The 10,973-nt window shown below is 42.9% G+C and overlaps 1 protein-coding gene across 1 annotated transcript; it reads right to left on the bottom strand.

Moving 5' to 3' along the window:
* Positions 1–7,006: 7,006 nt before the first annotated feature.
* Positions 7,007–10,595, bottom strand: LOC125551646 (BTB/POZ domain-containing protein). Its single transcript, XM_048714916.1, has 3 exons — positions 10,321–10,595; positions 10,124–10,229; positions 7,007–7,357 (listed from the first exon to the last, which is right to left on the bottom strand). The coding sequence occupies exons 1-3, from the start codon at positions 10,493–10,495 to the stop codon at positions 7,276–7,278; spliced, it is 363 nt and encodes a 120-aa protein (XP_048570873.1). The 5' UTR covers positions 10,496–10,595; the 3' UTR covers positions 7,007–7,275.
* Between the last annotated feature and the right edge of the window lie 378 nt (positions 10,596–10,973).

Raw genomic sequence — 10,973 nt, 5'->3', positions numbered from 1 at the left:
GGACTGCATACATCAGTATGTATTATTTCCAACAAGTTTATTGCTCGCCCTATTGTTCCGGAGAACGGAGTATTAGTCATCTTGCCCATGAGGCATGGTTGCAAAAATCAACTGATTCATAATCAAGTGATTCCAAAAGCCCATCAGCATGGAGTTTCTTCATGCGCTTTATACCAATATGACCCAAACGGCAGTGCCACAAATAAGTTGAACTATCATTATTAACTTTGCATCTTTTGGCTTCAATATTATGAATATGTGTATCACTACGATCGAGATCCAACAAACCAATTTCATTGGTTGTATAACCATAGAAGGTTTTATTCATGTAAACAGAACAACAATTATTCTTTGATTTTAAATGAATAACCATATTGCAATAAACATGATCAAATCATATTCATGCTCAACGCAAACGCCAAATAACATTTATTTAGGTTTAACACTAATTCCGAAAGTATAGGGAGTGTGCGATGATGATCATATCAATCTTGGAACCACTTCCAACACAAATCATCACTTCACCCTTAACTAGTCTCTATTTATTGTGTAACTCCTGTTTCGAGTTACTAATTTTTAGCAACCGAACAAGTATCAAATACCCAGGGGCTACTATAAATACTAGTAAGGTACACATCAATAACCTGTATATCAAATATACCTTTGTTCACTTTGCCATCCTTCTTATCCACTAAATATTCGGGGCATTTTCGTTTCCAGTGACCAGTCCCTTTGCAGTAGAAGCACTTAGTCTCAGGCTTAGGTCCAGACTTGGGCTTCTTCACTTGAGCAGCAACTTGCTTGCCGTTCTTCTTGAAGTTCCCTTTCTTTCCCTTTACCCTTTTCTTGAAACTAGTGGTCTTGTTAATCATCAACACTTGATGCTCTTTCTTGATTTCTACCTTCATCGATTTCATCATCATGAAAAGCTCGGGAATTGTTTACGTCATCCCTTGCACACTATAGTTCATCACGAAGTTCTACTAACTTGGTGATTGTGACTAGAGAATTCTGTCAATCACTATTTTATTTGGAAGATTAACTCCCACTTGATTCAAGCGATTGTAGTACCCAGACAATCTGAACACATGCTCACTTCTTGAGCTATTCTCCTCCATCTTTTAGCTATAGAACTTGTTGGAGACTTCATATCTCTCAACTCGGGTATTTGCTTGAAATATTAACTTCAACTCTTGGAACATCTCATATGATCCATGATGTTCAAAATGTCTTTGAAGTCCCGATTCTAAGATGTTAAGCATGGTGCACTAAACTGTCAAGTAGTCATCATATTGAGCTAGCCAAACGTTCATGACGTCTGCATCTGCTCCTGCAATAGGTCTGTCACCTAGCGGTGCATCAAGGACATAATTCTTCTGTGCAGCAATGAGGATAATCCTCAGATCACGGATCCAATCCGCATCATTGCTACTAACATCTTTCAATTTAGTTTTCTCTAGGAACATATCAAAAAATAAAACAGGGGAGCTAAACGCGAGCTATTGATCTACAACATAGATATGCTAATACTACCAGGACTAAGTTCATGATAAATTAAAGTTCAATTAATCATATTACTTAAGAACTCCCACTTAGATAGGCATCCCTCTAATCATCTAAGTGATCACGTGATCCAAATCAACTAAACCATAACCGATCATCACGTGAAATGGAGTAGTTTTCAATGGTGAACATCACTATGTTGATCATATCTACTATATGATGCACGCTCGACCTTTCGGTCTCAGTGTTCCGAGGCCATATCTGCATATGCTAGGCTCGTCAAGTTTAACCCGAGTATTCTGCATGTGCAAAACTGGCTTGCACCCGTTGTAGATGGACGCAGAGCTTATCACACCCGATCATCACGTGGTGTCTCGGCACGACGAACTTTGGCAACGGTGCATACTTAGGGAGAACACTTTTATCTTGAAATTTAGTGAGAGATCATCTTATAATGCTACCGTCAAACAAAGCAGAATAAGATGCATAAAGGATAAACATCACATGCAATCAATATAAGTGATATGATATGGCCATCATCATCTTGTGCTTGTGATCTCCATCTCCGAAGCACCGTCATGATCACCATCGTCACCGGCGCGACACCTTGATCTCCATCGTAGCATCGTTGTTGTCTCGCCAACTATTGCTTCTACGACTATCGCTACCGCTTAGTGATAAAGTAAAGCAATTACAGGGTGATTGCATTGCATACAATAAAGCGACAACCATATGGCTCCTGCCAGTTGTCGATAACTCCGTTACAAAACATGATCATCTCATACAATAAATATAGCATCATGTCTTGACCATATCACATCACAACATGCCCTGCAAAAACAAGTTAGACGTCCTCTACTTTGTTGTTGCAAGTTTTACGTGGCTGCTACAGGCTGAGCAAGAACCATTCTTACCTACGCATCAAAACCACAACGATAGTTCGTCAAGTTGGTGCTGTTTTAACCTTCTCCAGGACAGGGCGTAGCCACACTCGGTTCAACTAAAGTTGGAGAAACTGACACCCGCCAGCCACCTATGTGTAAAGCACGTCGGTAGGACCAGTCTCGCGTAAGCGTACGCGTAATGTCGGTCTGGGCCGCTTCATCCAACAATACCACCGAACCAAAGTATGACATGCTGGTAAGCAGTATGACTTGTATCGCCCACAACTCACTTGTGTTCTACTCGTGCATATAACATCTACGCATAAAACTAGGCTCGGATGCCACTGTAGGGGAACATAGTAATTTCAAAATTTTCCTACGCACACGCAAGATCATGGTGATGCATAGCAACGAGAAGGGAGAGTGTCGTCCACGTAACCTCGTAGACCGTTAAGCAGAAGCGTTATTACAACGCGGTTGATGTAGTCGTATGTCTTCACGAACGACCGATCCTCGGCACCGAATGTACGGCACCTCCGCGTTCAGCACACGTTCAGCTCGGTGACGTCCCGCGAACTCATGATCCAATAGAGCTCGGAGAAGAGTTTCGTTAGCACGAGGGCGTGATGACGATGTTGATGAAGCTACCGCAGCAGGGCTTCGCCTAAACACCGCTACAGTATGATCGAGGTGGATTATGGTGGAGGGGGGCACCGCACACGGTTGGAGAGATCTCAATGATCAACTTGTGTGTCTTGGGGTGCCCCCTGCCCCCGTATATAAAGGAGCAAGGGAGGAGGAGGCCGGCCCTAGGAGGGGCGCGCCAAGGGAGTAGGATTCCTACTCCTAGTAGGAGTAGGTTTCCTCCTTTTCTAGTCCAATTAGGAAAAGGGGAAAGGAGGGGAGTGGAGAAGGAAGGGAGAGGGGGGCCGCGCCCCAAACCCTTTGTCCAATTCGGACTGGGCTTGGGAGGGGCGCGCGCCACCTCCTGGCCGCTGCCTCTCCTTCCCACTAAGGCCCATTAAGGCCCAATACTACTTCCCCGTATTCCCGTAACTCCTCGGTACTCCGAAAAATACCCGAATCACTCGGAACCTTTCCGATGTCCGAATATAGTCGTCCAATATATCGATATTTACGTCTTGACCATTTCGAGACTCCTCGTCATGTCCCCGATCTCATACGGAATTCCAAACTACCTTCGGTACATCAAATCACATAACTCATAATACAAATCGTCATAGAACTTTAAGTGTGCGGACCCTACGGGTTCGAGACCTATGTAGATATGACCGAGACACTTCTCCGGTCAATAACCAATAGTGGAACTTGGATGCTCATATTAGTTCCTACATATTCTACGAAGATCTTTATCGGCCAAACCGCACAACACTATACGTTGTTCTCTTTGTCATCGGTATGTTGCTTGCCCGAGATTCGATCGTCGGTATCCCAATACCTAGTTCAATCTCGTTACTGGCAAGTCTCTTTACTTGTTCCATAATACATCATCCCGTAACTAACTCATTAGTTATCATGCTTGCAAGGCTTATAGTGATGTGTATTACCGAGAGGGCCCAGAGATACCTCTCCGACAATCAGAGTGACAAATCCTAATCTTGATCTATGCCAACTCAACAAGTACCATCGGAGACACCTGTAGAGAACCTTTATAATCACCCAGTTATGTTGTGACGTTTGGTAGCACACAAAGTGTTCCTCCGGTATTCGGGAGTTGCATAATCTCATAGTCATAAGAACATGTATAAGTCATGAAGAAAGCAATAGCAGTAAACAAACGATCAAGTGCTAAGCTAACGGAATGGGTGAAGTCAATCTCGTCATTCTCCTAATGATGTTATCCCATTGATCAAATAACAACTCATGTCTATGGTTAGGAAACTTAACCATCTTTGATCAATGAGCTAGTCAAGTAGAGGCATACTAGTGACACGATGTTTGTCTATGTATTCACACATGTATTATGTTTCGGGTTAATACAATTCTAGCATGAATAATAAACATTTATCATAAAATAAGGAAATAAATAATAACTTTATTATTGCCTCTAGGGCATATTTCCTTCACTCTCCCCTTCTCATTGCTATGCATCTCCTAGCTAGATCTTGCGTGATCGTAGAATTTTTTTGAAATTTCATGCTACGTTCCCAACAATTTAAACAACCATTTGCCGAGGAGGGCCCTATTTTTAACCTCAAGGTCATGAATGCCCAACCCGCCTTGGTCTTTGGGACGACAAACCACACTCCATTTGGCTAGTCGATATTTCTTTATCTTGCTATCTCCTTGCCAAAAGAATCTTGACCGGAAATAATCCAATCTATGTAAGACTCCTTTTGGCAACTGGAAGAAGAAAACCATATATAGTACCATATTACTTAGTACTGAATTTATGAGGACCAATCTTCCACACAGAGACAACAGTTTACCTTTCCAACTGCTAAGTCTTTTTTGCAGTCTCTCCTCGACATGTTTCCATTCGGCATTTGTGAGTCTCCAATAATGTATCGGCATCCCCAGATATGTGATCTGAAACTGGCCCAACTCGCATCCGAACAGTTCATCGTACAAGTGGGCCTCGTCTTGAGCGTCGCCAAAGCAAAATAATTCACTTTTATGATAAATGATCTTAAGACCCGAGAGTTGCTCGAATGCTGATAAAATCAGTTTCATATTTCTCGCTTTCTCGAGGTCATGATCCATAAAGAGAATCGTATCGTCCGCATATTCAAGTATAGAGAGACCACCATCGACTAGATGATTTACTACCCCATCAATTTGGCCATCAAACTTGGCACGCTCAATCATGACCGCTGGCATATCTGCCACTATATTGAATAGCATGGGCGATATCGAGTCACCTTGTCACAATCCCTTTCCCGTTTGGAAATAGTGTCCAACGTCATCATTGACCTTAATGGCAACACTACCTCCAGAAACGAAGCTATGGACCAAAGCGCGCCACTCTGCAGAAAATCCTTTCATTCTGAGAGTCTGTTGAAGAAAGGGCCACTTGACTTTGTCATAAGCCTTTTCGAAGTCTATTTTGAGTACCACCCCATTCAACTTTTTCCGGTGTAATTCATGGACTGTTTCATGAAGGATAACAACTCCATCTAGGATGTGTCTGCCTTGCATAAAAGTTGTTTGTGTAGGGCGAACCACATGGTCAGCAACCGAGTTTAGCCTAATAGTCGCAACCTTCATGAATATTTTAAAACTAACATTAAGGAGGCAAATAGGAATGTATTGTCTTCCAATCATGGAAACCTCTCGCAGATCTAGACTATCGATGACAACGTTGAAAAAGAAAGGCCAATGATTATCAAACCTACCACGGCTTTTCTCATTTGGAAATCGAAGCAAATTAAAATCCCCACCTATAAGAACGGAGAAAATCGGCCTTGACTCATCCTGGGCTGCCCCATACACGGCGACGAGGGTCCATGTGAAGTTGTCGGCCTTGTTGCGAATATGGAGTTTAACGTGAAACTCACCATCCGAACTAGCCAAAACATCCATAGTCCCTGTATTTACGCCAAGTAAAATGCCACCAGAACGACCTTTAGGCGGGCGTGAAACCCAAGTAAAGTCTATCGCGCCTGAAAGACGGTCAAGCAGACTCACTGAGAAATCACGTCTCCCCATTTCAGAGATAGCCACAAAATCTAAATTGTGCTCCCTATTACATTCCGCAATAAATAAATGTTTAGCCAAGTCATGAAGATCTCTGCGATTAAAAAACATTCCATTCATGAGGAAACAATAAGGGATTTAGAACACTTCACCCTCTTATGGGACTTGCTATTTTTTTCAAACGTGCAGTCTTTGACTTACGTCCGGATGTTGTAAGCTGAATTAATGAACTAAGCTCGGATTCATCTAGACCCACGTCCGAAACCGCTCCTACTAAATGAGAGAGTAGCTGACCATTTGATGTGGCATGCAGCTCCTCCTCATCATATGAGAGGCATAAGACTTGCTAGAAACACGTGGAGTAACTTTTAATCGGTCATATTCCAAATGTTTCAAAGCATTAGTCAAAATAGAAATATTCTTCTCATTCTTTCCAAGACTAATACCCACATTGTTTAACTTAGAAACGATGGCAGTATTGGAAAGGGAAGCGTTAATTGATGACTACTTGTACATCTTATAGCATACCCATTGGACATTAGATTAGATTGATCCAAAAATATGACAAGCATTGATTCATGACTAGTTGGAGGAGAGGAACACGGTGTGATGGCTTTTCTTGTGATGCTAATGCGGCTACATCACATTTCTAATCATGTGTGCATACAACAGTTTTTGTGCGTTGCGGCATCGACATCAAGTGTGATGATAAAACTACTATCAGAAGGAAGAACTGGTAAGATCACTGTCATGCCCATGACGGCAAGAACCACTATGAGACGCAACAAGTATTAATAACGTTGGATAAGAGTTGTAGCAGCCGCCCCAGGTCACAACGTCCTGCGCTGGCTAATGGTCTAGACAAGTCGATGGAATCCAGTTGCATCACTTGCGTGGAATCTTTGTGTGTGCGATGTAGAAACAAGCGACATGTGCCCAGCTGATCACAGTCCAACAGATGATACAGCTGATAAGATCTGGTCGCGCCTCAGTTTTGATTGATATGACACAACAACAAGATCTGATCCCGGCCAAGCTGTTAAGTCCAGTAACGACAGATTCATGCTACTAACCGCGCGATACATCCATCGCAACCTTAGCAGTTTAGTTTACTAAGCCCATATACTGTAGTGAGACAAGGCAAGCACAATGGTGGAACATCGCATTTTCTACTGAATGAACCCAAGTGGACGATGGATTCATCTTGTCAACAACCATGCAGTTTTCCAGGCTAAGTGTCGAGGTAGTTTGCAGCCATCATCAGCTCCAGCGTTATTTCTGGCTCGATCGGGAACTCCGCCGTCTCCTTCCCACTACAAACAAAACAATGGAGTCGTCAAACAAACGCAACGGATGAGATATGCAAACACACCACTTAATACACGGCTTATCAGTACACTGCTTCTGTTTCTTTATGCAAGGAACTACCCAAAGTCAAGGTGGAATCCGCAATATATGTGAAAAACACACCAAATTCTCCTCTAATCACGGGGAAATCTCTTCACCTCTACACACCAAATGCCAATATGGAGTTTTCATCAAAATCTCATTTGAACAGAGAACCAAGTGCAAGGGGCGGGCATTCTACTCCAACTGAGGAAAAAAGTGCTAGGCCTTAATTGTCTGTTTTGCCAGGCTAAATTGCGTCGCCTAAGCACACGGCTAGCATTCTTAAGCACTAGGCATCCTATTGCCGCCTAGTGCCTAAGCACGCCTTTTTTTCACTAAACTCAAGTAACAACTGCTAGCTTGGGAAACACGAGTAAGTGCTGGATATTTTTGAGGAATGTCGTTTTTCCCAGCACAGAACCTACTCTACCGAAAACTCTATGGCACAACCTGCCCCCAGGCCCTGGTAGACTATCCAGTTTTCGGCAGAATTCTTCAGAACAATACAGCTTGTGAACGATAGTCAGCATACAATTCTAGGCAACCTCTGTAGTAAAAATAAAATAAAACTTAAGTGCCTCATAATCAGACGAAAAACTCAAGACAACTGAATTTACCCTGACAAATTATGGATTAAAAGTTAAGAGCACCTATCAAGACCTAAGGAAGAAAACATTTAAGGTTACATTGCACATTTATTGAGTTATATCATTTCATGAACACCTCGGTTAAGAAAATTGTCAAGGTTTGGTACAGCTACAATAGAGTAGATAGGTGGTAGGAACCATATGGTATTTGTAGCTTGATGCAAAAGCTGCATGTGTTGTTGGCGTGTCATTATTGTTGTACCAGTGTATAAGAGGTGACTTCACACAAATGAGACGGAGCATGTGACCTTGTTCCAGAACAAAAAATGATTTTTACTCAAATGGGCATGTGAATGGAGAAGTTGTTCACAAAAGCAGTAAGCATAGGAAACATCATCTTACACACAGTTAAATTCTTGCTTTGCCCCCACAAGTGACAAAATAATCCAAGAAGTCATAATTTAGCTTGCAGTAAAAATAACACCAGAAATCCTGAGATGTATGCATGACCAGTACCCACTAATAAAACAGGAAAGATAAATAATAGCATGAGGAGTGCAACAGAAAAGAAAGTATATGGACATCTCATGTGCATGATATATAGTATGGTCCAAGGTAAATGCCTGGATTGTAAATATTCTGATATCTGTTATTTTGAAGTTGTGTGATGTATTCCACTCCCTCACGCGAGGATTATGCTTCACCAACCTGCTAGTGCTTATTATCGGGCAAGGACAGCAAAACACCTAGTGTGCCATTTGTAAGCACGAAATATTTGACTGGGATGATGGAGTATAAACTTCACATGCTTCATAAGTTTAACCACTGAACAAGTTTGATGAACCATAAATAAAAGTTAAGAGAGGGAATACATGGGAACCATTCAATTGGTTCTGCTCCTAAATATTCTGTAAACGAATCATATAGAGATTTTTTCTCAGAATTCTGAAAAGAAGTCATAGAAAGCTATTATTCCCTCTTTATGTCCGGACTGGCCTGTCTGGAGATAAAAAGCCCTCCAACGGTATCCCCTACTTCTGTCCGGACGTCCAAAATACCCCATTCTGGCCCCAGATCGAGAGGCGAAGTAGGGGAGTCCGGACATGTCCGCAGACACCGCCAACTCAGCATAGGACCACTCCGACCCCACAACAAACCCACTTCTCTCTCCTCTCTCCATTGGACAAAGTGGCGGACAATTGAGGGATACCGTTGGATTACCCGACAAATGGGGCATCGTGTTTGCCGTTAGAGATACCCTAAGCATTTAATTTGGTTCGTTTACAGTAACGAATGAGCAAACAATAAGTACCCTTAAAGACACAGATATGCTTTCTAGGTCATCACACTTAGGGGTGTTTGTTTCCAGGGACTTTTTTGTGTAGGGACTAGAAAAAGTCCCTCTTAGAGACTTTTTTACCAAACGGGAGGGACTTTTTAGAGACTAAACTAGGCATTTGGGACTAAATGAAGAAGACTCTCAAGGAGAGTCTTTTTTGGGACTTTTTGGGACTTTTCCAACGATGCCCCTCCATGCATTCAATGGCCCGCCACCCCATGGTGTTGTTTGATTGTTATTTTTCTATATACTAGGGGCAACATGGTCATTTAATAACCTCTAGGAAGGGACTAGGGACTTTTTAGTCTCTGGAAACAAACAGGGAGAGACTTTTTAGGGACTAGAGACTTTTTAGTTGGGACTAGAAAAAGTCCTAGGACTTATGAACCAAACAGGGCCTTATTCTGGAGTTCTGGACATTTACACGAAACATTTTAACAAAAGAAACCTGCAACATACATGAATGGGAGCCAGGCAGGCTGTATGATTGTTGGCAAGATTTTGTAAGAGCACTCTGTGATGGATCTTAGTTCAAGCAATCGATAAATAAACAAATAAAACAGGACGATGGTTGGCAGGGCAAAACAAGTGCAAGCCACAGGCACCTAAATCTGATTGTTTCACGGCCTTGCTTGCACGGACAGAGTTATCTAATTGGGGTGAGCAGTTAAGCAAATTTATCCCCACAAACAAAAATTAAGCTTATTTGATTGATAATCTGGACGTACAGAGGGGGGAAGGCGAGTCTGAAGTAAGGGATTTACCTGGCGTAGTGGAGCGACCAGTAGAAGTACTGGCAGATCTTCTCTAGGATCGCGGTGCTGATCTCAGGGAACCTCACCTCGCCTTCGCGCGTCTCCGCGAAGCCACCTTAACGCTCATCGATTTCAATTCGATTAGTCAGTAATACCGATCGATTGATCGATTGATGGACGGATGGACCAGAGGGTAGGAAGGATACCAGGTGAGGTGAGCATGTTCCGGAGGGTGTTGGAGACCATGGCTGCCTTCTTGTCGATGACGAACTCGAAACCCTCGGCGCTGATCAGCTTCACCACTCCAACCATGTCGCCGTCCTCCTCGTGCTCCTCCTTGTGCTGCGCCGACGCCGCGGCCTCGCCTCCTTTCCCCACCATCACGGCCTGAATCCCTTCCCTCGCTAAAGCTTTGGATGAGAGGCGACGACACCACGAAGGAGAGAGAGAGGAAGAACAACAACAACCCGATGAAAGTAAAACCGTGGGCTTCAACCTTGTAGTGTATGGGTTGGGCCTCCATCACAACCAGAACGACACGTCACAGCCTGGGATAAATGTGCTTACAGGCCGTGGTGTGCCAGCCCGCATGTCGTTCCCCAGGCCCAGGCACGACTGCTGTAGTAGTAAAGGGGCGGCTCCTGTGGGGCGCGAGGTCCCCCAGTTTTTTTCTGTTTTCTTTTCCTTTTTCGCTTTTTAAATTTCTTCTTCATCTCCTTTTTTATCCTTTGTTTTTCTTTTTTCTTTTTTTCTGAGTTTTTGAAAAAATGAACATTTTTTGTTCACCGAATTCAAAAATGTTCATCTAATTCAAATTTTGTTCATAAAATGCAAAAAATGTTCATCCAGTTTTCCAAAA

Source organism: Triticum urartu, chromosome 4A (assembly GCF_056163025.1).
Source record: "Triticum urartu cultivar PI428250 chromosome 4A, HENAU_Tu73, whole genome shotgun sequence".
Taxonomy (NCBI): Eukaryota; Viridiplantae; Streptophyta; class Magnoliopsida; order Poales; family Poaceae; genus Triticum; species Triticum urartu.
The sequence above is the reverse complement of the archived record's forward strand: the minus strand, read 5'-3'. Positions and strand labels throughout refer to the sequence as shown.